The 27,720-nt window shown below is 49.2% G+C and overlaps 1 protein-coding gene across 1 annotated transcript; it reads right to left on the bottom strand.

Moving 5' to 3' along the window:
- Positions 1 to 14,015: 14,015 nt before the first annotated feature.
- Positions 14,016 to 15,429, bottom strand: LOC124677412 (probable xyloglucan endotransglucosylase/hydrolase protein 30). Its single transcript, XM_047213398.1, has one exon. It carries the CDS (start codon positions 15,216 to 15,218, stop codon positions 14,157 to 14,159), a length of 1,062 nt encoding a protein of 353 aa, XP_047069354.1. The 5' UTR covers positions 15,219 to 15,429; the 3' UTR covers positions 14,016 to 14,156.
- Positions 15,430 to 27,720: the final 12,291 nt, after the last annotated feature.

Below are 27,720 nucleotides of genomic sequence, written 5' to 3'. Positions count from 1 at the left end.
GGTTACGGAGAGGCGGACCGCCTTGTACAACCAGCTTGTGGCCAGCTACCACAAGGCCAAGATCGAGCGCGCCGACATGGCCCGCGAACTGGAGGCCGCCAAGGGTGAGACTTTTTCCTTTTTTACTTTGTTTCTTTTTCTTTAATTTCATCCGGCTGACAGCTTCTTTTGCCGGCTTGCAGCTATTGCCGCTCGTGTCCCGCAGTTGGAGGAGGATCTTCGGGCCGCCCGCGCCCAATGCGCCGAAAGCGAGCAGGCGGTCCGGACCGCTGCTGCCAAGGCGAAGGAGACCGAGGGGGAGCTAGCGCGACTGCGTCGGCTTGAGGCTAACCACCTCACTGAGCTCGCCTCCCTTAAACGAGTTGAGGAGGAGAAGGTGGAGGACCTCCGCAAGCGGCTGGAGGAGGTTGACCGGCAGCGCCTGCAACTTCGGGACGAGGTGAATTCCAAGTCCAATGAGCTGTCGGCCACCGCCAAGCGGTGGGTGACGGAGATTAGCGCGCTCGACCGCGGCTTGGTGGGTGAGTCTTTGCATTCTTCATTTCCCTTTGCCGCCTTTCGGCTGTCGGCTGCCGGCATAGGTTGGCAGCCGGCAGGTGAAACCACTTTAATTCTCGATATCTCCATCTTCAGGCTGGGGGCAGGCGGTTCTTGCCGGCTGCCGCCAGTCTATTTTTTAACTTCGATGATCTCCATCTTCAGGCTGGGGGCAGGCGGTTCTTGCCGGCTGCCGCCAGTCTATTTTTTAACTTCGATGATCTCCATCTTCAGGCTGGGGGCAGACGGTTCTTGCCGGCTGCCGCCAGTCTATTTTTAACTTCGAAATTTTGTATTTTTTCCGTCCTTTCCCCGGCTTGCGGCTGATTGCAGTCGGTGAGGATCTACCGGCTATGATTAGCCGGATTCATATTTTTAACATGCTTTTATCTTTGCAGTGGCCTTCCCTGAGGCGCAGGACATGGTGTTAGCTGCAGCCGGCAGGGCGCGGGAGGCCCGGCGGCAGGCCACCGGCGAGCAAAGCTCTGATCACTTCTCCATGGATGACTATCTGGCGTCCATGGCCGCCCGCGTCGAGCCGATAACCATGCTGGGCTACGAGCTCAGGAAGGCGGCGGAGGAGTTGATCCGGCTGCTTTGGCCGACGGAGACGCTGCCGAAGGATCTTGCCAACCTCATCGCCTGGCTAGAGAAGGCGCCCGACCGCTTCCTCGATTGGAAAGAGTCTGCCGCGCGTGCCGGAGCCGACATGGCGTTGTCGTTTGTGCTCTCCTGGTATAACGAGGTTAGCCTCGACCAGCTGGAGTACCGGCGGGCCGACGTGGAGGACAAGCTTCCGGCGGAAAACAAAACCGCCCGGCTTGCCCGCGCCTACGCCATCGCCGACTTCGTCGACAAGGGCATCTTCGTCGAGGACCCAAATCCGCCTTCATAGGACGAGGAGGAGGAGCCCGAGGATGAGGAGGCAGAGGACGCGCCGGATGTGTCAGAGGCGAACCCGGCGGCCGGCTCGTCAAACGCTCCCCCGGCTGGTCCTGCTCCAGTCGGCGCTTAGATTTTACCTGTTTAAGTATTCGCTTTTGCAAGAAAATTTGTTAAATCCCCGGAATGCCGGGTGCATATGTAAGATAATATTATTATCCTTTTATTAAGTCACACTTGAATGTGTTTGTTAATCATTTTTGTGCCGACTTGTTTTCTTCCGGTTCGTTCGCTTTTTCCCATCCGCCCCACTCTTTGCCTTTGCCCTTGCCAATCGTACGTCCGACTTGCGGTCCGTCGCCGGATCAAGAGCGTGCCGCTGGGTGAGGCCGATAGTATTTCAGTCGAACGAGCCGAGTTCGACAGTCCGGCACTTTTATGAAAAGTTGTACAAGGGTCAATTCGCTTTCACTCTTTCCCTTAGCCGTCTTTCACGTGCCGGTTCCTTAAGAATCTTACTCCCACCAGCCGGACAGTCGGGTTGCGGTCTGTAGCTGGATCGGGAGTCGGCTATCGGGAAACCGGATCACGGTACTGAGCCGGCCGCGTGAGAGGTTGCAAACCAATCGGCGAAAGCAATAGAGTACGCGAAAAACTTGTTGAAATCGACGCTCTTGGCGTTTTCTTTTTCATAGCTTACAAAAGGAGTACAGGGGATACATACATTCCTGCTTTCAAGTATAAAATGGGCGAAGCAAGTTGACATTCCAAGGACGTTTAGTCTCCTCGTCAGTTTTGTCGACTTGTTTTTCTTAGCCTCTTGGGCATCTATGAGATAGTAGGAATCTTTGCCTACCGCCTTGCTCACGATGAAGGGACCCTCCCATGGGGATGACAGTTTATGATGTCCGGCTGTCCGTTGGATCAGCCGGAGCACTAGGTCTCCTTCTCGGAATGCTAAGGGCTGGACCTTCCGGCTGTGATAGCGTCGGAGGCTTTGCTGGTAAATGGTAGATCTGGACACGGCCAGCAGTTGGGCCTCTTCGACCAGGTCGACTCCATCTTCACAAGCTTCTTTAGCTTCAGCTTCTGTATACAGCTTGATTCTTGGCGCGTCGTGCTCGATATCAGTCGGCAGGACGGCTTCTGCCCCATATACGAGAAGAATGGTGTGTAGCCGACTGAGCGGTTTGGCGTTGTACGCAGGCTCCATAGTACATTGGGCAGCTCTTCAATCCAGCAGCCGGCTGCTCGCTCGAGCGGCTCCACCAGCCGGGGCCGGATGCCGGCTAGGATCAAGCCGTTGGCTTTCTCCACCTGTCCATTGGACTCCGGATGCGCCACGGATGCTAGGTCCATTCGGATCCCCATTTCCTCGCAATAGCGAGAGAAGATGCCTTGGGCGAAGTTGCTGTCATTGTCGGTGATGATGCTGTGAGGGTAGCCGTATCTCACGATTATTTCCTTTAGGAATGTGACGGCCGTGGAGCCGTCCAGCTTCTTGATCGGCTTGGCCTCAATCCACTTGGTGAATTTGTCAATCATTACCAAGAGGTGCGTCATGCCGCCTCGGGCAGTTCTGAACGGGACCACCATATCCAAGCCCCATACGGCAAACGGCCAGGTGATGGGGATGGTTTTCAAGGCGGAAGCCGGCGAGTGCCTTTTCTTGGCGAAGCGCTGACAGTCATTGCACTTCTTCACCAGTTCTTCTGCGTCTCTGAGCGCAGTCGGCCAGTAAAAACCGTGTCGGAAGGCTTTGCCTACTATGGCTCTGGAGGAGGCGTGGTGGCCGCACTCTCCCTGATGGATTTCTCGTAGGAGTTCAATCCCTTCAGCCGGCTCGACACACCGCTGGAAAACCCCACTTACGCTGCGTTTATACAGCTGCTGGTTGATGATGGTATAGGCCTTGGCCCTTCTCTCAATTTGCCTGGCTTGGACCCTGTCATCGGGAAGCACACCATCGGTGAGGTAGGAGAGGAACTCTTGTGCCCATGAAGGTACGCATCTTATCTCGAATACGCTAACCAACAGGGCCTCCTGCGTGGGAGCTTCCGGGTTCGACTGCATGGTCGCCGGGTTCGGCTGCGAAGCCGGCGGGTTCGGCTGAGAAGCCCCCGAGTTTGGCTGAGAAGCCCCCGGGTTGGACTGAGAAGCCCCCGGGTTCGGCTGTGGAGCCGGCGGGTTCGGCTGAGAAGCCCCCGACTTGGGCGGTGAAGCCCCCGGTTTCGGCTGAGAAGCCCCCGGGTCAACCGGCACGAATATGGAATCCGAGTCCGGTGACGGTATGATGGACGGCTTCCGCAGATGCGCCAGGGCAATGCCTAGCGGAATTGCTTGCCGGGTTGAGCCTATCTTGGATAGGGCGCCAGCCGCCTCGTTGTTTGCTCGCGGCACATGATGGAATTCACACCCATCGAAGAAGCCGGATAGCTGCAGGACGTGGAAGCGGTATGACGCCATGTTTGCGTCCTTCGCGTCCCGGTTGCCAGATGCTTGCTGTATAACCAAGTCGGAGTCGCCGAAGCAAAGAATGCGACGCACGCCAATCTCCTTGGCCAGCTTCAGCCCATGAATGAGCGCTTCGTACTCCGCCACATTGTTGGATGCGGCGAAGTGAATCTGCAGGACGTAGTCCAGCCGGTCTCCCTTGGGACAGGTGACGACGATGCTGGCTCCCAAGCCGTTTCGCATCTTCGAGCCGTCGAAGTGCAGCTTCCAATGTGTGGAGTCAGGCACAGGCGGCAGGTATTGTATCTCGGCCCAGTCGACGAAGAAGTCTGCGAGGATCTGCGACTTGATGGCCGTGCGTGCCTCGTAGAGGATGGTGTGGGAAGCCAGCTCCAGGGCCCATTTGGCAACCCGGCCATTGGCGTCTTTGCTGCCAATGATTTCCGCCAAGGGTGACGTGGCAACCACCTTGATGGGGTGCTCTTGGAAGTAATGCTTGAGCTTCTTGGCCGCCATGTACACGCCGTAGGTGACCTTCTGGTAGTGGGGGTAGTTTTGCTTTGACTGGGAAAGCACCTCGCTGAGGTAGTAGACTGGGCGCTGGACCGGCTGCTCCTTGCCGGCTTCCTTGCGCTCCACCACCAGGACAACGCTAACCACACGATTGGTGGCAGCGATGTACAACAGCATCGGCTCCATCGAAGCCGGCGATGCGAGGATGGGTGCGGTTGAGAGCACGCGCTTTAAGTCACGGAAGGCTTCATCCGCCTGCGGTGACCAGACAAACTTGTCCGACTTCTTGAGCAACTGGTACAGGGACAGTGCCTTCTCCCCCAGCCGGCTGACGAAGCGGCTCAAGGAGGCCAGGCAACCAGTGAACTTCTGAACGTCCTTGAGACACTGCGGCAATTCCATCTTCTCTAGGGCACTGATCTTCTCTGGGTTGGCTTCGATTCCTCGCTGAGAGACGAGGTAGCCAAGGAGTTGGCCGGCTGGCACGCCGAAAGTGCACTTGGCCGGGTTGAGCTTCATCCGGAATCTTCTCAGATTGGTGAAGGTCTCTCTCATATCGTCAAGGAGGGTACGCATCTCCTTCGTTTTCACAACGACATCGTCCACGTATGCGTGAACATTTGTGCCGATTTGATCTTGCAAGCATTTTTGCATGCACCTTTGGTATGTGGCGCCTGCAATTTTCAAGCCGAATGGCATAGTCGTATAGCGATAAGCCCCATACGGGGTAACGAACGAAGTCTTTATTTGATCATCCGGATTCAAAGGAATCTGGTGGTAGCCTGAATACGCGTCTAAAAAAGACAACAGTTCACAGCCGGCGGTCAAATCTATGACTTGATCTATGCGCGGCAGGGGGAAGGGGTCCTTCGGGCACGCCTTGTTCAGGCTGGTGTAGTCGATACACATGCGCCAGGAGCCGTTCTTCTTCAGGACCAGGACCGGGTTCGCCAACCAGTCCGGGTGCAGTACTTCCATGATGAAGCCGGCTGCGAGCAGCCGGGCGATTTCTTCACCAATGACCTTTCTTCTTTCTTCGGCGAAGCGACGTAGGGGTTTCTTCACCGGCTTGGCTTCAGGCCTGACGTGGAGGTGGTGCTCAGCCAACTCCCTCCGCACACCCAGCATGTCCCTTGGAGACCATGCAAAGATGTCTCGATTCTCACGGAGGAAGCTGGTAAGCTCGCTTTCCTATTTGTTGTTCAAGCCGGCACCGATGGTGACGTACTTGTCCGGCTGCGCCGGGTTCAGCAGGATCTTCTTGGTGTTGTTGGCCGGCTGGAAGTGAGTCGTCCCAGCCGGGTTTCCAACAGCCGACATGTCCGACTGCGCAGCCTTGGCCAAGGCGACAGCGTCATGGATGAGCTGCTTCTCGGTGGCGATGACCAGCGTCTGGGCCATCTTGGAGCACTGGGTGGTGCACTCCATGGAGCGGCGATAGTTGCCGGCTACGGTGATGACCCCCTTTGGGCCAGGCAGCTTCATCTTCAAGTACCCGTAGTGGGGCACCGCCATGAACTTGGTCAGGGCCGGGCGCCAAATGTCGTGGTATCGTCACGGCATATGCCATAGGGTGGCTAATGAGAGTGGTTCCTAGTATGGTCTACGGTGGTATCCGGATGCGGGTATGGGCGCGAGCGACACAGCGACGTACCCAGGTTCGAGGCCCTCCTGTGGAGGTAACACCTCTACTCCTGCTATGAGTTTATAAGTGATATCATAGTGTACAATGATGCTCCTTGACCTGTATCCGGCTGCTCCTGGGAGGCTAAGGTAGAAGAAGGTCTCTCTCACAGGGCAGCGCTAAGACTAGAATGAATGAAAGGATCGATCGTCCCGCGCACGAGAGGGGTGGCGCAGCTTATATAGACGCTGGCATTATACAAAGAAGTCCCTATGACCCTGCGGCCGGCTGGCCGGCTCCGGCTTCCTGCTCCTTCCCGAGGCGCCGCTGTCAGGAGCCGTTGGACGTGGAAGCCTTGTCTTGTCACCAGCCGAAGTCAGCGGTATGGAGAGGAGGTGTCCCTGTCGCCATCGATGGCATGTAGCCGTACGGCGCGGCGTGAGCCATGATGGCATGTCCGGTGGAGGCACTGTTGCTCTACAGTGCCCCGTACTTTACGGAGGATGAGATCATCGTGGACTTTAGCAGCCGGATCACCTTTCCAGTTCCTTCTCCTGCAAGGCTCACCAGCTTGGAGCCGGTCAGGGAAATTCAAACCAAGCCGGATATGGCAAGTTGAAGCCGGCCTAGCCACAGCGCAGACGGCTATGGCCAGACCAGCGTGGACTTTCAACCAACCGGCTCCCAAGGCAGCCGGTCACGGCTCCAGCCGGCTGCTCCTCAGCCGGCCTTTGCCGCGGGCCAGCCGGCCTTGAGCCAGCTGTTCTCAGTCCTTTGCCCTACCCGGGGTCTTCCCCCCGACACGATCTTTGCCTGCTGGTCTGTTTTGACAGATTTTTCCCATGTTTTGCATTTGCGTCTTATGCTTCATCTTTTTGAGTTCTTTTGTGAAAAAGAGCTTTGGGAAGAAGTAGCTATAGTAGCATGTGTTAAAATGAGTGTTTGATATGTGCCATTACTGAATCCTTGCTGGTTAGATATATTTTTATTTGCACTAATGTTGCTAATCAATTGTGCTGAGTTTTGTGTGACGGAAGTTTTCAAATGTAGGGAGAGAAGAATGATGCAATAAGATGAAGCATGGACAAGATCTCAAGCTTGGGGATGTCCCCTGGACCCCCCAAGAAATATCCAAGAAGTACAAGCGTCAAAGCTTGGGGATGCCCGAGGCACCCCCTCTTCATCAGTAAAAAGCACCAGGTCATTTTTCAATGCGCTATATTTTTATTGCTTCATGCATTATGTGCTTTTCTTGGAGCGTCTTTATTTTTGTTTTCTGTTGTTTTGTTTTGTTTGCTGTTCAATAAAGTTGGACCCATCATATTTGTTTTGGAGAGAGGCACGCTCCACTTTAATTGCATGAACGCTCTAGTTTTCACTCATATGTTCAACGAGCGTTCTATTTTTGCGAGTACTGTGTTTAAGCTCTAGTTTTTCATTCATATTATGTTCAGAGCTTGTTAGTTTCCTTATGAATAGCTCTCTGGTCTTTATGTTTATTATCTATGAGATTTGTTTCAAATAAGTTGATTAGTGTTGGATACGAGTAAAAAGTCTCATATTAATAGTGATGCAAATGAAAGATCTCCTTTGATGTTTCATTTGAGTTGACTTGATGATCATTAGATTTTGACTTTTAATATCACCATATGCTTTGATTAATAAGTTTTGTTGCTAAGCATAATTATGGCCATTATTGCTCTCTTAGTCGGTTGGCCCTTTCTTCTGCTAGCCTTCATTTGTACTGAGTATGAGCTCTACTCGTGCATCCAACTCCCAAAAACCAAAATGCCAATCGTGTCCACCATACCTACCTATATGTGGTATTTCATAGCCACTCCAAAGTAAATTTCTTGTGTGCTACCTTTAAAACAAAATGTTCCTTATTTTTGCAATATATAGCTCATGGGAAAGTAGCCTAAAAAACTATTGTGGTAAGGAATATGTCACTTATGTATCTTAGTTCTTATAAGTTGCTTGTTGAGAGGTAACCATTGACTTACTGGGGACGTCATCAACCTGTCACACCTTTGTTGAATATCATGTGAGTTTCTATGCATGTTCGTCTTGTCTGAAGTAAGGGAGATTTGTCATGAGCTGAAATGGTTTGAGTATGCATATTGTTAGAGAAGAACATTGGGTCGCCAACCAAAGCCACGTACATGGTGGAAGTTTCAGCTTGGACACTCAAATCCTCAAAATCTCTTATGTGAATATTATTATTGTTGAATGCTTAAAGCATTAAAAATAGGAGTCCATTATCTGTTTTCTATGTTCTCCTGTATGGATGTCCTCAAGTTGAGATCTATCAAAATCGAGAAATCAAATGCGATTTATCTCGTTGGACCTTTGTACAGGTGGCATAGAGGTACCCCTTTGTGACACTTGGTTGAAACATATGTAATGCGATGATAATCCATGGAAATCCGAGCTAATTAGGACAAGGTGCGGGCACTATTAATATTCGATGCATGAGGCTTGCAACTTATAGGAAGTTTTATACATAACCCATATGAATTATTACTACCGTTGACACAATTGTTTCCATGCTTTCAAAATAAAAATCTCTAGCACATGAGTAATCTCTGCTTCCCTATGCGAAGGGCCTTTCTTTTACTTTTATGGTGAGTCTTCATCTTCTAAGTTCATGCACCATTAAGAGAGCATAGTTGTCATTCTTAGTTTTATGTGCATGGTCCCAAAATTATTATTAATTGAATCATGAATGTGTTATTACTTGTTCTTAAATTATTTGTATTTAGTCATTCTTTGAACTTTGAAGGTGCATGTCACCTTACCTACACGAGGACGAGCAGGAGCTAAGCTTGGGAATGTTGATACGTTGCAAACGTATCTATAACTTTTGATGCTCCATGCTTGTTTTACACCAATTCCTCTATGTTTTATGTGCACTTTGCATCATTTTATGATATTTATTGGACTAACCTATTAAAAAGTGCCACAGTGCCAGTTTCTGTTTATTATATCTGTTTATTGCAGAAAATGTCCAAAATTGAAAGTGCTCGGAAAATTCTGGAAAAATCACTGAAATTATAATATACCAGAAGAACTCCGGGAGCCAGAAGGGGAGACGGAGATGTGCCACGGGGCAGCAATACCAGGCCTAGGCGCGGGCCCAGGCCTGGCCGCGCCTGGGGGTGGTATGGACACCCCGTGCACCCCCTCGCGTCGCCTCTTCGCCTATAAGACCCCTCTGACCTAATAACTCCGCTACGAATCACGCTCCGTCCATGAAAAGTTCCGTAGCCGCCGTCATCCCCGAAACCAAGTTTCGGGGGACATAAGTCTCTGTTCTGGCACCCTGCCGGGATGGGGAAGTGCCCCCGGAGCCATCGCCATCGACTCCACCGCCTCCACTTCGACTCCATGATGGTTTGTGAGTAGTTCCCGTAGGGACTATGGGTTCTTGGTTGTAGCTAGATGGTACTCTCTCCCATGTGCTTCAATACAATGATCTCATGAGCTGCCTTACATGATTGAGATCCATATGTTGTAATCGGTGTTGTGTTTGTTGGGATCCGATGGATTGATCATTATGTTTAGTATATCTTATAAGTTTGTGAAGTATTTGTTGCTGTAATATTGTTATGTTTAATGCTTGTCACTAGTGCACGAGTGGCATGATCTTAGATCTAGGCTCTATAATTGTTGCTTAGATTGTATCTACAAATTGTATGCACATGTCTTTGTCCGGAACCCGAGGCCCCAAAGTGATCTCGAATTGGGATAACCGGAGGGGATGGCTTTGATACGAGGATCACATGTTTTCACCAAGTGTTAATGCTTTGCTCCGGTGCTCTATTAAAAAGAGTACCTTAATTATCAGTAGTTTTCCTTGAAGCCCCGCTGCAAACGGGATGGTAGGACAAAAGATGTTATGCAAGTTTCTCATTGCGAGCACGTATGACTATATATGGAAAACATGCCTACGATATTAATAGACTGGATATTTTGTCTTAATGCTAAATTCAATTCTGTCAATTGCCCAGCTGTAATTTGTTCACCCAACACTTGTTATCTGGAGAGTTACCACTAGTGTAGATCGCCGGGAACCCCGGTCCTTTATTTCATCATCATTGCTTTTCAATCAACTGCGCGCTGGGATATTTTCCAGTGCCATCGCCTCTGTGTTACTGCTACTAATGTGTTACTATTGCTCTCATATTACTGCCGCATCATATTTCCCTACCAACACGCCATCAAAGTAGTACCAACTATTTTCTGGCGCAGCATCATATTACCATTGTTTTCACATCACCCTGTTGCTAGTGTTTTTCCAGGTGCAGCTGAATTGACAACTCCGCTGTCAAGGCTTATAAGTATTCTTTGGCTCCCCTTGTGTCGAATCAACAAATTTCGGTTTTCCTTCACTCGAAGACTGTTGCGATCCCCTATACTTGTGGGTCATCAGAGATCGACGTCATCCCCATCATAGTTTGTGTTGAATTGAACTCCGGATATTGTTTTTAGTGCTATTACATGTTCGTGACTGGTAGTTTGTCATTATTTGGTGGGGAGATTATATATTTAGATTGTGTTGGAACCATTATGCCTCTGGTCCATATCATGTTTGACCTGAGGGCATATGATGATCTGCCTATGATTCTATATGATGTGCAATGAGTATTTGGTCAGAATTTCTATCTTTTATGTTGTTCTATGATAGTTTTATGCGAGGTAAAGGATTTTGCCAGATCTCAACCACACATACTCTCATCGCGGAATCATATAAACAATTATTATGGGCACATTTGATTGCATGATCGGAATCACTACTATGTATATACTAGCCAGCCTTGTTGCCAACACTTAGCGATTGTGACGGATGACACACAACGACTATTGCACCGGGCATGAAAGGCGACGACAACCTAAATCTCAAATGATCTAGAGAGCATTGGTCAAAACTCGTTAGATTTTAACCATTGGATGGACGATCGTCAGGGGTGGAGGCCCTTGCCGTCGCATGGCATTGGCAGTCAGGGGGTCCATGAGAGGGCCTAATTAAATCAAAATACAATGGATGTATAAAAGGAGGTTTTATTGTTGATTAGCTACGCAATGGCCCTATCAACTCTAAGTGATGCATATGTTCTAAAGAACTATGTTCGTCGTGAGAGATCAAGAGAGTAAGGGGTTTCATCTTTTTCTATGGTATGAGTACGTAATGCATATGATATTGATCGAAGACAATAAACCTCCACATCAGATGAGCCTATGAAAAAAATGGGCCAAATCATATCCACCGGTGCACATATGAAGTTAAAAATAGGTCAACCATCATTAAATCGCTACTAAAGACCATTGTTTGACTTTGACTTAATTAATTGTATGAGGTCAGTTAGGGACCATTGTTAGACCTAATTAAGTGCTTGAGGTTAGTTAGAGACCATTGTTAGACCTAATTAAGTGTTTGAGGTTAATTAGGGACCATTATTATACATAATTAAGTGTTTGAGGTCTGTTCAAATGATAATATATAGTTGGGGGTCTAAAGTTCGATGTATGCAACACATGAGGGATCAAAATTGTACTTAATCCTAATAGGGAAACCCGAGATTATCTCGTTCAAAAAAAATTAGGAAAGACTATCACAACTATATTTATCCCTTATCTCTTTCATGTTAATCGAGACATGTTAGTTCCAGGTCAGCTCTACGACCATTAGCGGTGCATGGTGACATGGGTGTGCAGTTGCAAATGTTTTTTTCCCAAATTGTACTTCATCAATCCACACTTATTTGTGCATGTGGGGCGTAAGTGCGTGGTACTACTTAGTTATACTCCTAGTATATATGTTGGGTGACTTAGAAAAGGGAATTGTTCGATGACCGAGAAACTAACCTTTGAAATTACTAAATTACTTCTAACTCTACAGTACCTGGAAATTAATTACAATATATTTTTAGGGACTAGGTCGACAGATGCATCTGTTTAATGACATTTTTAAAAAATGATATGAAAATAGAGAATTTGTATATGAGCGATAGGGTTTTGAACCATGGAGCCTACAGGTTTAGGACCATTGGATTTGTTTTATCGATGGAAAAAAAGGCATCTGATGGGCTGGACCATTAAGCGCTTGTTTGATTCATAGGATAGGAAAAGTAAAGGAATAATAAAAATGAAGAATTTCTGTGACCTGTCCCCTTGAACTATATGGGAAAGAAACCTATGGAAATTGGTACAAGTAGTTGTTTGATGACAACATAGGAAATCCATAGAAAATCTATACTCCTTATAAAGCAAAAGCCCACCAAGTGAAATTAATATCAGTCTATCTCTACATGCAAGCCACCCACATCATCTATTCCATTAGCCAATCAAATGTGCATGTCATCCTCACTAGCATTTATTACTAACTATCTTGTATGAAGCTATCCATGTCACCATTTTTCAATCAATTGTCCACATAACTAATTTATAGCCATCAAATGTACAAAATAATGTAAATTAAATTTCGCATCTCGACTATTTTTACCAACTAAATCTTGCATACTGCTATAGACAATTCATATTTCATGTGTATATTTTATTTATACAATATAATTTCTTAGAATATTTCCGGTGCAACGCGCAGGGTATGCTTCTAGTTTCTATAGATATTGAGTGCATAACATAGTTGTCATAAACACATAGGAATTTTTCCAAGAGGTATAACCTCTTGTTAGAAATCCTATATAATTTTGCTGCAGTAGTATAAGAAAGCAATCCATAAGAATTTTGTAGGGTTCAATCCTTTGAATCCAACGAGCTCTATAGAAAATTTTCTATGCATAAAAATCATACTCCGTACAAGATTCTTTGAAAATCCTTCAAATCAAACAACCTGCACCTCGTGGATTCGTATAAACCCAACCTTCTCTTCCATCCACGCACAAGGCACACAACTCACCTAGCCAAGAACTCTTCGCTCGACCTTTCTTCTTCACAATCAGGCCACCACACACTGAAAATGCCGCGCAACTACTTCGATCAGTGCACCTCCATAGACTCCAACGCACGGGCCGCCGGCGATACCCGAGTCCGTTGACGGGCCGCAGTGTTCTTATTTCTACTCACCGAAGGCTGATTATATTTTTTCCGACGAGGACCCGGCTTACAAGTATTTTGTGGACGGGTCGCCCCCAGCGAAGCCCAATGGTTGTAGTGGAACTAGTCGTTGGTCACGCATGGGCCTTTGGCTGGTGGGCCCTCCTTTCTAGGAGGTGGCTTCACGGATGCGTTGCCGATCATTAGTGCACCTCTTCTCCATCAGGGCTCGATGCTGGTATGGGGTCGTGACAACGGCGGCTGATGTTGCTGCAAAGGTACGACGGCGATGCTACCGACGGCGGGTGTCGTTCCTGCAAAGTACGGTGATGTTGCTACCGAAGGAGGCTAGGTGCTACCATTGAAGAGCACGGGTGTTACCACCGGTCAACACCGGTGCTGCAACGAGCAAGTGGCAGTGCTGCAAGGACCTCGCCGAAGACAGAAGAAAAATAATTCCACAACTATGCTATGATAGTATAGTTTTGTTGCTCCAATTGTTTCGCAGTTCTGCTACTTTAGTATAATTATTTTGCTACGAGGTCTTCGGCTATGTCCCCGAGGAGGTCATTTTTTCAATAGCACAAACTAATGCAATTGCTACGATAGTATATTTCTACAATTGCGAAGTATAGTGCTCCAGCCAAGTCTTTGGCGAGATCTCTGGTGAAATACAGTGCTCTGGCGAGTCTCCCACAACCTCCGTGTCCAATGGTTTTCTTTTTCTTTTTATTTTCAGGCAAACCCATTTTTGCTTGAATGAACTAAAATGAGGAGGGTTTTTTTCTAGAGTGAAACAAAGGTGGGATTTGAGTCAAAATTGGATATAGAACTCGATCTAACTGCCCTTAGTGGTTTGATCTAATGGATTTACGTCCCGCGGTTGGAAAGTTTTTATCCGGGGTAAAACGGAAGGTATAGTACCAGGTTTGCTAGTGTAGTTTAGCAACAAAAGTAACCATCAAATCAACAATCTGCTAGTATCATAAATTCATAATCACGGCAGTTGCCATCATTTCTCTCTTGCTACCACTAGTACTAAGTAAGCAACTGTACAACAACGTGGCTGCTTGTGGTCCGAACGATCGATCACTCAGTCTGCCTGCATCATGTTCATGGACACCAACGGCGGCGCGAGCGGCGTCTCAACTCGACTCTGCCTGGAGCGGAAAGCGACTTTGGACTCACCCCACCGCTCGAACATCTGACGCTCCACCGCATTCACGTCGCACTCCGGCAGCGCCGCCGGGTACCGGTCTGTGTCGTAGCACACCGTGTACAGCGTCTGCTTCCACCTCCACCTCCGCATCGCCGCACGCTTCCGCGCCGTCATCACCGCGTACTCCGCAGTCGTCAGTTCCCGCTCCCTCGCCGCGCACCGGTGCACGGAGGTGGCACGGTGAAGCTGGCGGATGTCACCGGTGGCGTCGGCAGGGCAGCCGCGCAGGACGAGCCCCGAGAACTCGGCGGTGAAAGGCCCGTGCCTGTAATCCACCGTGTACTTGCCGTTTTCAGTCGCCCAGGTGGACCCGTCCCAGATGGTCACGTACACCGCCATCGGCTTGGACGGGTAGTCGCCGCCCATGCCGGCGCCGGCGCGCCGTTGCACCTCGCGGACGGGCGTGCCGTCGACGAAGAAGACGACGGCGTCGGACGACCAGAGCACCGAGAACCTGTGCTTGGCTGCGGAGGGGTCGAACGGCATGAGGTACCTCTCCTCCCGGCCCCGGGCGGTGCTGCCGTTGCCGTACACGTTGGTCTGCATCCGCCACCGGTGGCCCGCGCGGTTGCCGAGGAACTCGAAGTCCAGTTCGTCGTGGGTGTCGTCGAACACGTCGCCGTTGGAGAGGTAGAAGGCAACGACGACCCCCGCGGTGTGACCAGCGGGGAGCCGCACGTCAGCGCTAAAGAGGCCGTGGTGGAAGTAGTGCTTCGAGATGAAGCCCGAGCCGGTGTGGCGGTCCAGGGTGACGCGTACGGTGCCGTCACCGGAGAGGCCGAGGTTGGACTCGCCGAAGAGCGGAGTGAAGCCCTCGTCGAAGGGCACCGTCGGCACGTCCTCGAACCCCGCTGCCGGTGCCCCGGTGCACAACACGGAGGCGCCCATGCAGGAGGCGAAAAACAACAGCAGCGTCACGGCCGCTGCAACCGCCATGATCGGTCGAGCAAGAATTTGAACGAAGGAAATTTCCTGGCTCCGACCGATTTGTATGATGGCTGCACCTCCGTGTCCTCTGATAATTGTTGGTTAGAAGATTGGACGAGAGGAGTTAAGTGGAAAGGGATTTGGATTTGTATTTATATATACGATGCGACGTTTCACTTGGATTGGTTAGTTTTGGATAGGAATATGATGGTGGAAATGATAGGGAGGTTGGAGCAACACTATCTAGCTGGAAGTTGGAAATGGAGTCGGCGCCGCTGATGCTTTCCTGACTAGCTCACGGGACATCTCTATCTATCTAACGCAATTGCAAGATTCCATTTTATGTTTATTTTGTTTGTCCGACTCAAAAGTTGGAGAAAATATTTTTGAATGTCTCATTGAACAACAACCCAGTCATCCTTTTTTTTTAGGGACAACCCAATCATACTTGGATTGTACTATTGGATTTCTCTGCCCATATAGACTAGCTAGCAAATTGAAAGTTATAAGAAAGACCAAGTAAGAAATGATGGATCCATGAGAACTGATTGAGATATGTTGCCTACCAGTAAGTATATAGCGTTTGAGTAAAGATGAGGTCTCATTCACCGACAGCGTGAACCGATCTACATACATATGCACATCTAGCTAGACGGTGACTGCCAGGAATGTACATACATTTAAATTATCATAACAAAAAAAATCTTATATTTATGAAAGTACTAAAGTATAACCAAGCTTGACACTTGACAGTGACCTAACCTATACGTTCACAATATATCCAGAGGATGTACTATTGCCCATATTTTCAGTTTGATGCATCTATGGATACCTGGTATCTCTCAATTTAAAAACTATACTCACATATGCAGGCATTGCCTTCTTCATGCTAGTTAGAGATCCGGCTTACCCCTTACTTCCTAATAAGGATGCATGCATGGTTAACTAGTTACCTTCTTCCTAATAAGTATTAACTAGCATTCTAAAATTAGTACTAACCCTGTTCTGAAATACTACACCCAGCCTTTTCATTTTTTGATGAAGACATATATTAATATCAAGAGATACCACTTACATCCAGCCTCTGCAGCAACGTAATACTATAATGACAGTACGGATGCAAACAGTCAAAAAAGATAAAGTAAGACTAAGAAAGCAAAAGTCAGGCTATGGTATTCTAACCCTAGCAGCAACAATACATCCACCACCAAGACAACACATGAACTCCAGGCTCTCCAAAAGCGACGTCTCCAAGAAGATAACAGTGCACAAGCGTCGTCGTTGCCCGATCAAAGAGCTTAGATTTTCACGCCGAAGATAGTCCCTGCTCTCACAAAACAATGCCTCAACAAGGCTATTGCGAGGCACAACCAATTAAGGCTAGACTGATTTTCACCCTGAAAGGTAAGACTCTGAATTTCACCTATGTTACCGCCCCTACTTGCATACTATTGCTGCAAAACACAGAACACCAAGCAAGTCCCTCAATAGCGCAATAACTTGAACCTCCATCGCTAGTACTCCAATCCGTCACTCATGGTATTCTCCACCTCTAGCCATGGAGCAAAATGTCTCCAGATGGTAAGAAAGAACAGAGCTTCGCTTCGCTCCCTCCAGAACCAAGCATCTGAAATAAAAGAACGGGTGCGCACGACCGAATACCACCAGATCCAGCAAAATATAGGCATAAGGTGCGTTGTTACATTCGCCGGTGGAGCCTTCCGAAACTCACCACTCCGGCCAGATCAAGAAGTGCTGGCATCACGAATGTCTCCATCTTCGCATAAGAGGGACCCTAAGACCGCCACCTTTATTCATCTGAACTAGCAGTCCTCTCACCACCGGCCAGTTACCGGCGAGCAGAAGGAGCATGCCGACCTCCAGCCCAGACGAGCACAAAGGTGAACCCTAGATCGGATTTCGCAGCGACGGCCGAAAATGGGATTGACCCCTAGGACACCGCCATGGGGGATTGAGCCGCCGCAGACACCACCGCGCGCGCCACCTCAGCCTTCGTTGCGCCTCACTGTCGTGCGTTGGCGGGCGCAGCACTCGACGAGCGCCACCGCCCACCGACCTGGATTCCACATGCGCAGCCTTGTCCACCCTCCCGCGCGAAGGACGATTGACGGCTGTGCCATCCCCGCCCTTCGTCTTCGACAACAAGGCGAGGATTTGAGTATGCACGTTGCAAGCCCTGAAATTTGAGTATGAATTATTTCTTTGGGGGAAATAAAATATGTATGCATTTGCGGCTCTTTTTATACGTTCATCGGGAACAAACCATGCAACCTACGATTAAATTGCATGTGCAACGACTCCTTTTGTGTGAAGATGCTATATATGATGGTCCATACATAATTGGCTGGCACATTCCTAATCTAGCGAAGTACATGTCTGATGATTGTGATTAATGTATTATTTATCCTCGCGGGCTGGCAGGCTCATATAATTAAGCATATGCATGTTATCATATGAAAGAAAGAAAAAAGGAAGACGACATAACATGGGCAATTAGCTGTTCTTTGTTGTTTCATTAGTGCGGATGAAACAAAAGATAATTAATTAGCATGATTTGGTAGAGTATAGCACATAAGCTTACTTGCTACGCATCCGTGAACGAATAAATAATTGCATGCCTAGTAACGCAAGGACAGAACATATATACCCCATCATAAAAGGACAAGGAGAGATTCGTATACTATAGAAACCTGGGCGATCAACTGCCGATTAGCATGAGCATTCATACATACACGTACACGTATACGGTGCATATAAATCATTACGGATGCGACGGTGCAACAACTTGGTTGATTGGCTAGGTTAGGTATACCTGAAGCCTCTCGGACGCAATAGGTTGTCATGGATGCCCATGCATTTATTGGAGGTCTGGTTAGCTGCACTAGTAGAAAATCTCTCATGCGTACCGGTTCCAGAGGGGCATTCGTACCGGTTTTGCAACCAGTACAAATTATTCGGCACTAAAGCCCCCCCCCCCCTTCGTACCGGTTGCTTACGAACCGGTATAAAACGGGCCTCCACGTGGGCCACCAGGAGAGCTCAGGGCTAAGGATCTTTGGTACCGGTTGGTAATACGAACTGGTACCAAAGGTTCCCCCCGCGGCAGGGAATTTGCCCAAATCTCGCCGCGGCAGAGAATTGGCTTTTTAGGGTTTTGGAGAGGTTTAGGGATATCGGTTTGATTCATATCGCGTCGATGCACCAGAAACGCGTTTGGGTTTAGGTAGTACATGAAGATCAAGATGATGCATAGCAAGTTGGTGCATATAATATAACACACATGTTATTGCATGAGATCGCAAATTAAGTAGCACTATGCATGAAGATCGATCTTCATGCATAGTGGTGCTCTCCGAGGCGTACTCTATATATGTCTATTACATGTAGCATAGTGGTACTCTTCGAGTCAACTATATATGTAACATGTACATCTTCATTCATAGTGGTGCTCTGCGAGTTGTGGTATGACGTCCCGAAGGAAAAATCCCGCCAATTCCTCGCCTATTGCTATGAAGCGGTCATCGATTGAGAGCTTGTTCCGCTTTCTTGCCAACTATAAAAGAATAAGATACAAATGAATACATGAAACAACTATTACTGAAACTCAGCACAACTTATGATAACAAAACAAATTTGTTAAGATTGTTTTTGTACCTCTTTATTTCTTTCATTATTCGTTCTCTCGTTGAAAATTCTGCGGATGTACTCGCAAACGAAGAATCCACAGAGATCGGTCCCCGGAGGTTGTTGCGGGCATTTCTTTACAAGAATATAATTCAATCAAACAATAGTCAAGTATGATAATTAAAAGGTGTGTGGACCTAGGTAGTACTACTTACTTTCGCACGCCATCGCAGCTTCGGTGTCCATTCACGGGACGTATCTTCCTTGATGAAAGTTTGCCATACGCTGCTCGACAAAAGAAAATGCATAAAAGAGTCATACGCTGCTCGACAAAATTAACGAAACAAACCGATAAGAATTAAAATTACCTTCGAGCATTAAAAAACAAGACAAGTATAGATCCTTTTTTTTGCTTAGTGAGTCCAAGACTTCAACTTCTCCGATTTCCAAATTGATGACGAGAAGAATAAAGTGAAACCTACGCACGTTTCAATATGTAGTGTCATATATATAAGTCATTAGTTAAAATTTTGACATACGGTGAGCAAAATATAATGTGTTATAAGACGAGTAAGACTCACTCGAAGTTGTAAGGCCAAAGTATTAGCTTTTTGTCACGTTGTCGCTTCAAAAACCTTAGCAAAGTCTGCGGTGTATCCTTGTTATAGAGGGGATTCTCTATGGTTTTGACATGCATTGTGTTCGGGTCAATGAACCCAATGTCTGTGATATCGTCCCTTTTGCATTCGAGCATCTTCAATCTGCATAATATAGCGCACAAAAGATTATAATCTGCAGACAATGAACGACTTCTCAAATTAAATAAATAAATCACTTACAGACAATAGCAACTGATGATTGATTTGTCGAGGGCCCGGAGATTGTATAACTGAAAGAGTTCGGCGAAGTCAACGTTCACACGAGTACTCCTGGAAGTAGTGCTCTTCCCTAACTCGCACCATGATAGTCTCGATCCCTTCCTTTGAGGCCTTAAGGTACCACGAATGCAAGTTACGCATACTTGTTGGTACCTTCCTGACATTCTCGACCAAATCTTTCCCTTGAACAAACTGATATGCTCGTTCAGCTAAGGCGTAATCAGTTGCGTCTTGTCGAGAACTTTGAACGGTCTTCCCGTCAAACACCTTGAGAGGGGCGACCGATTGAACGGGTTTTTGTCCGAGCTGGTAGACACTGTGTATCCCTTTTATCTCCCTGATACCCGATTGAACGGGTTTTGTCGCCTCGATCATCTTGTCATACGACCTTTCAATAGAACGCACATAGTCAGATGGCGGCGATGGTACGAGGTCATATAGATTGTCAACGGTACGCACAACTTTCTCCCGATCTAGTGTCTTCTCGAAAGGTATCTCCGGCACTTTCGGTGCAAAAAATTTCTTCACCTCGGCCTGAACGGCCTCCGCGTTTTCCTCCGGAGTTTTTTCCCAAGGTAACTTCTCGGTAGGCGGCGGTTGTTTCTCCTTTCTAGCTTTCTTCCTAGGCGGCGTACCGTTCCGCTTAACGGACGCCTGTCTTACGCGGAGGATCTCGAGATGGTGGACTCACGCTGGGGTCCCTCTCGGGTAGGTGTGGACTTGGCTGCTCACCGGGACTGCCACCGGGAGGAGTCGATGGCATTTGCTGCTCATGTGTAGGAGTCGGTGGCCTTTGCAAAAGGACGACGTACTTCTTCGGCCATAGGGCGAAACCGTGCTTGACATCGGCCGGTGTCCTCTCATCTTCACCTCTAGGAATATCAAGCTCCACTTTTTCAAAACCCGAAACAACTTCATCCACCCCGACACGAACACAACCAGGTGGAATGGGCATATGATGGTGCATTGCTCCATCTTCACTTGGGTACACATAGCCGACCGCCACCTTAACGGACGCGGTCCTGATTAACATATGTAGCTCGCAATCTGTCTTCTCCGTGACATAATCCACGGGGTAGCTTCCTCCACATCCGTCAAGATGCGAGGAACCGACACCGCTTCTTCGCTGAGATGGGGCAGCATCGGCTTGTGGATCCTGTAGAAACAGCGGCTGATCGGGTGCCCTCTCGATTTCTCTCAAGAGCCTCCACCCTAGATAACAACTCCGTTACAATGTCGGCGTCCTTCTTCTTCTTTCGCGAACGGCTTCTATAAGTGTCAGCGCTGTCCGGCCACGCTACCTTCATGGTGAGACCTGGGCGAGCTCGTACCCGTCCAACATGTTCAGGGTTCCCCAGAGCGAGTGTCAGCTCGTCATTCTCTCGATCGGGAATGTACTCTCCCTTTCTGACCTTGTCAATTGCATCTACAAGCTTCGGTACAATTGCCTCAATTTTTTCCTTCCATTTTCCCTTCGCAACGATCAACCCTGTCTTTGGGTCCAACCCTGCCCCATGAGCGAACAACCATAACTTGGACCGTTCGGGCCAGTCCCATGTCTGTGGAGTGATTCCATGATCCATCAGTTTATTCTCAAACGCTGTCCACTTCGGAATGGCACTCTTGTAGCCACCTGACCCCAAATGATGCGGAAGTTTCTTCTTTGCAGCATTTTCGGTATTTTCTTCGATCGGGACACAAAAGTAGACGATTGCTTATACTCCTTAAATGCGGCCCAGTGATCTTTTATCTTCACTAGATTATCATCGAATACTCGGATCTTCATTCTTATATTTGTCCCATAAATTTTTCTTGAAGGTCTGGAATTGTATGGCCATCTTCTTCCATGTCCATTCCTTGACTTTATTCTTCTGGCCTTCCGCCATGTCTTCCGGTAGGCTGAACTTTGTCATGAGCGTGTCCCAAAGAAATTTTTTCATCGCGTCGTTGACATAACTAGCACCACTCTCCGGGTTCTTCGGCTTATGCCACTCTTGAATGTTGATCGGTACATGGTCCCTAACAATAACTCCGGATTGACTTGTAAATTTGCGGCAAAACTCCTTGGGCTCCGAGTGGTTCACCATTATCCTTGAATGCCGTGAGGGCTAACCTGCCCTCGCACTTTAGCACCCGCGTCGGGCCTCGTTTTGATCTAACAGACTTGCTCGATGATCCAGAAGGCTAAAAGAAAAAATTATTCGTTAATAAGTGCAATACAAATAAATGAATGCATCTAGGGATGAACATATAGACTAATTGATACATAGATATACACCTCGCCGGAGTTTGTGATGGACACTTCGTTGTCTCTTCTAATTTGTTCAGACTCAAGTCCCTCGCCGAAATCATTCAGAAAGTCTTGGAAATCGTTGTCTCCATCGTCGGGTTCCGGACCACGGGCACTCTCATAGATCAATTGCTGCACCGCTTCTTCCCCCTCCTCATCTCGGACGAAGGTGCCGTCCTCCATACCTCAATGTCACTGCAAAATTAAGAAAGCAATTGTATTTCATTCATCATGGATAACAATTGAAATGAAGAAAGCAAAAAACCCTAACCCTAACCCTATCCCCCTCCTCCTCCGCCACCGCCACCGCCACACACTCGGCGTTCCCCCTCCTCCTGCGCCACCGCCACTCCTACTCGGAGTATGGAACTATGTATGTATCATAGTATAGTTCAAAAAACTTATTCAAATATAAACATAAATATAGGTGGAGAAGGATACGTGTTATTATGTTTACGTTGAGCCGAGTGACAGAGTGCAAGCCAAATTATAAATATGTTCCCGAAAGTAAACTAAAAAATCAATCTATGCAAAAGTAGCAGAATGCCTAGATGGAAACGAAATGCTCAGATATGGCCTAGCGCAAGGGCCGGTGGGATTCGGCGCTGATATTCAGGCGCCGCAATGCCGGTGCCGGACCGTGCCGCCGCCACGGGCGGCGGCCACCACCGCGGCCACGCGCACCTCGCCAACTGCATCCACCTGCACCACCACCACCCGCACGCCTCAGCCGCCCCCGCCTCCTCCTCGGGCCGGCGCCGGAGCCCCACGTCCGCCACGTCCGCCGCGCTCATGCGCGACCTCCTCGCCCTCCTGCGCTCGTGCTCGCTCCGGGACCCCTCCACCCGCCGCTCCGTCGAGTCCGCCAAGGTGGCCGCCGACCCCGACCCCTACACCGACGACGACGACACAAACGACGGCCTCACCGCCAAGTCCCGGCGCAGCGCCACTGCGCTCAAGACGCTCCTCGACCAGCTCTCCGAGAACCCGCACCCCAAGCCACCCAGGCGCCCCCGCCACCGCTTCAAGCGCGGGGCCGGCACCGGCACCGGCCGCCGCGCCATCCCCACCACCACCAGCAAGGCCCCAGATCGCGCCACCACCGCCGGCGCGCTCTCCGCCAACTCCAGCTCCCAGGAGGCAGTCTGCGGCGGCAGGTACGTCTTCCGCGACGGCGGCGGCGGCGGGGACCGCGCGCCGCAGGGGCAGGAGGACTCGCGGAACGTCTGCGGCATCCCGTGGAACTGGTCGCGCCTGCACCACCGCGGCAAGTCCATCCTCGACCTGGCCGGACGGAGCCTCTCCTGCGGCCTCGCCGACCCCAACAAGCCCTTCGTCCCGCCTCCGCCGTGGGCGTTGCCCTTGCGCCGCCGCGGGCGCCGCCGCATTTCATCGAGCACCTAGAGCGCGTCCGGGATGTGCTCAGCGCGGCAGGGAGGAAGACGCACGTCCGACGGCGACGACGACGGCGTAGGCGTGGCGACGGCGTGGCTGCGGTGTGCGGCTGCTTGCGCGGTGAGGGGAGCGGCGTGCGGGCGAGGGGAAGGAGAAAGGGGAGGGGATGGCGACGGCGGCCGGCGTGGAGAGGGAGGGAAGAAGCTTACCTTGCCGGCGCGGGGAGCTGCTGCACGCGGACGACGGCGACGGCGATGGCGTGGTGATGGCGTGACTGCGAACTGCGGCGCGGCGTGGCTCGGACGGCGGCGCGGCGTGGCTGCGGACGGCGGCGTGGCTCACGGTGGCGCGCGCGTTGCAGTAGTGTCGATTTGGGGATTTCCCCTCCCGCGCGCCTAAGTTAACACAGGGGAGGGGCCTTTGGTACCGGTTGGTACCACCAACCAGTACGAAAGGTCTTTCGTACCGGTTGGTGGTACCAACCGGTACCAAAGGTTTTTTTTTGTTTTTCTTTTGCTGTTTCTTTTGTTTTTCTTTTTCTTTTCTTTTTCTTTCTCGTTTCTTTTGCTGTTTCGTTTCTTTTCTTTTTATTTTCTGTTTCTTTTCTTTTGCTTTTCTATTTCTTTTTTCTATTGCTTTTCTTTTTTTCTGTTTCTTTTCTATTCCTCGTTTCTTTTTCTTTATTTTCTATTTATTTTTTTCTATTTATTTTTTCTATTACTTTTCTTTTTCCTTTCTTTTCTATTTCTTTTCTATTTATTTTTTCTATTGCTTTTGTTTTTCTTTTCTATTTCTTTTCTATTTCTTTTCTCTATTCTATTTCTTTTCTTTACTCTCGCCACGACGCCGTCCGCACAGAAACTTTCCCGCCCCGACGTCGCGCGGAAACTTTCCGGCCACGACGCCGCGCGGAAAAGAAAGGGCGGGAATGAAATTTTATTACGATTGAACTCGAATTAAAAGTACATAGCTTAACTGAAAATTAAAGATACATGACCAAATTCTACTGGGGAGTCATTCAGTCATACTCGTGCCTAGCCCTGTAGTAGTCGCCACTGTAGTCGTCGTAGTCGCCGTCATCATCGTCGCTGGCATCGGGGTCGCGGTACTCGAACGTCGGCGGGTGAGCACGCGTGGGCTGGGACTGAGGGTAGCGCAGGCGGGGGCCACGGTAGGCCATGACGCCCTGGAGAGTCCGGCCGCGCCACCACAGCCGACGGCCGGCCTCGTTGAAGTTCGGAGGAGGCGGGCCGCCCTCCTCGTGCTCGGCAAGCGCCCTCTCACGCCGATTGATGAAGAAGCTTTCCCAAGTCGGGCTGTAGTCGGGATGCCACTCGGAGATTCCTCCGCTAGCTCGGCGTGAGCTCGAAGTAGTAGTGGTTCGTGATGGCCATCTCGCGCGCCACACCTAGAGGGACCGGAGGGACCGGTACGCCTCCGACAGCTTAGCAACCAGCCGGTCGGGACGCGGTAGCCCGGCGGGCAGGGGTAGTTCGAGGCGCAAAGCGCCTCCGCCTCCGGGGGTTAGAGATGCGATGGAAGCCATGGGAGAGAATGATGAGGTTTGCGAGATATGAGTCTAGATGTGATATGTAAATGGTGGCCAAGCCTACATATATATAGTGAAAAAATGGCGGGAAGACAGAGGCGGGAACCGGTGGAAAGCGCGGGAAGAAAATAGGCGGGAAGACAGATCGAGGCAAACCTTTAGTACCGGTTGGTGGGTGCAACCGGTACTAAAGCTGTCGGCGAGGATAAGGACGCGTGGGTAACCTTTAGTACCGGTTGGTGGGTGCAACCGGTACTAAAGCTGTCGGCGGGATAAGGACGCCCTGCTCGATGAGATAAAGTATGTAGCGCACGACGCCCTGTCGGTGGGATAAGGACGCGTGGGTAACCTTTAGTACCGGTTGGTGGGTGCAACCGGTACTAAAGCTGTCGGCGAGGATAAGGACGCGTGGGTAACCTTTAGTACCGGTTGGTGGGTGCAACCGGTACTAAAGCTGTCGGCGGGATAAGGACGTCCTGCTCGATGAGATAAAGTATGTAGCGCACGACGCCCGTCGGTGGGATAAGGACGCGTGGGTAACCTTTAGTACCGGTTGGTGTCTGCAACCGGTACTAAAGCTGTCGGCAGGATAAGGACGCTCTGCCTATAAAAGGAGCATCGATAGACCATGGGAAGCAGCTCAACAAGCCAACATGGATGGAGAGTTTCATCACCATGGATGGAAGAAAGGGTTGGGAAATCTCCCGTGGCGGAACTTGTCGAAGATGCCCTTGGTGCACACGCCCTATGGCATCTTCGGAAGTTCCGCCTCGGAAAAATTCCCTGCAAGCCCGTGGAAGACTCCATCTCCTCTAACAATGTTGCGGAAAGGGTTGGGAAATCACCCGTGGCGGAACATCTCGAATATGCCCTTGGTGCACATGCCCTATATATGGCATATTCGGAAGTTCCGCCTCGGAAAAATTTCCACTGCAAGCCCGTGACTTAACTAGTAAAACAAGCCAACCATCTCCATTGTTAATATCTTACATACAGTAACATCATTACACAAAAGTGATTTCCATATTGAGATACACAAGTTATACTCCATCTCCTCTAGTCTTCTGAGTTTTCTTCGCCCGTTTCCCTTTCTTCTTACTGCGACGCAACCATGGACAATCTTCATTGTTTAAGATGATGCTTGGGTCAATTTTTACCTTGAAGGGTGGAATATCGTCAAACTTATTATAATCTTCCGACATGTCTGTCTTGTCCTCTACTCCCACGATGTTTCTTTTTCCTGAAAGAACTATGTGCCGCTTTGGCTCATCGTATGATGTGTCCTCTTTCCTTTCTTTTCTTTTTTTCGGTTTGCTAGACATATCCATCACATAAAAAACCTGAGCCACTTCACTGGCTAGGACGAATGGTTCGGTGTCGTACCCAAGATTCTTGAAATCCACTGTAGTCATTCCGTCATCGCGGGTCTACCTGTACCCCGTCTTTCGAGTTGAACCATTTACACCGGAACAAAGGGACCTTGAAATTAGGTCCATAGTCAAGTTCCCATATCTCCTCTATGTACCCATAATATGTGACCTTGTTCCCATTGCCATCTTCTGCATCAAAGCGGACACCACTGTTTTGGTTGGTGCTCTTTTTGTCTTGGGCGAAAGTGTAAAATGTGTTCCCATTAATCTCGTACCCTTGAAAAGTCGATATAGTAGAAGATGGTTGCTTGGCCAACAAGTACAGCTGCTCGTCATCGGTGACATTCATGAGACGTGTTTGCAACCAACCGCCAAAAGTCTTCATGTGTTCTCCATCAATCCAATCTTCACGTTGCTCCGGGTATTTAGAGCGTAAGATCTCCTTGTGTTCCTCTTTGTACGGAGCCACCAAGATGGAATTAAGTAGAACTGTGTAGTGTGCTTGAGTGAAAGAATGTCCGTCCATACACGTTGCTGATTTCTTTCCTAGCGTGCCTTTTCCATGCAGTCTCCCCTCATAGCGCGATTCAGGAACACCGATCGGCTTAAGGTCAGGAATAAAGTCAACACAAAACTCAATGACCTCCTCTGTTCCATAGCCCTTGGAGATGCTTCCTTCTGGCCTAGCACGGTTATGAACGTACTTCTTTAAGACTCCCATGAATCTCTCAAAGGGGAACATGTTGTGTAGAAATACAGGACCGAGAACGCCAATCTCTTCGACCGGGTGAACTAGGAGATGTGTCATAATATTGAAGAAGGATGGTGGGAACACCAACTCGAAGCCGACTAGACATTGGACCACATCCTTCCGTAAATTTTGTAGAGTAAGTGGATTGATCACCTTCCGAGAAATTGCATTGAGGAACGCACATAGCTTCACAATGGGTACTCGAACATTTTCCGGCGAAGCCCCCTCAATGCAACCGGAAGTAATTGTGTCATAATCACGTGGCGGTCATGAGACTTTAGGTTTTGAAACTTTTTCTCCGACATGTTTATTATTCCCTTTATATTCGACGAGAAGCCGGACGGGACCTTGATGCTACTCGGGACTTCAAAAGATCTCCTTCACCTCTTTGGTAAGAGCATAGCCAGCGGGACCTTGATACTTCTCTCGGATTCAGGTTGTTTCCTTCGTGGATACTTTGCTGGTCCTGCCGTGCATCCGGTGTATCTTTTGTCTTCCCATACACGCCCAAGAAGTTTAGCAGGTTCACGCAAAGATTTTTCATCACGTGCATCACGTCGATTGCAGAGTGAACCTCTAAGAATTTCCAGATAGGGTAGCTCCCAAAATATCGACTTCTTCTTCCACATGGGT

The sequence above is a fragment of the Lolium rigidum genome, chromosome 7 (genome assembly GCF_022539505.1).
Source record: "Lolium rigidum isolate FL_2022 chromosome 7, APGP_CSIRO_Lrig_0.1, whole genome shotgun sequence".
In the NCBI taxonomy this organism is placed as follows: Eukaryota; Viridiplantae; Streptophyta; class Magnoliopsida; order Poales; family Poaceae; genus Lolium; species Lolium rigidum.
This window is presented reverse-complemented; position numbering and strand designations above follow the sequence as displayed.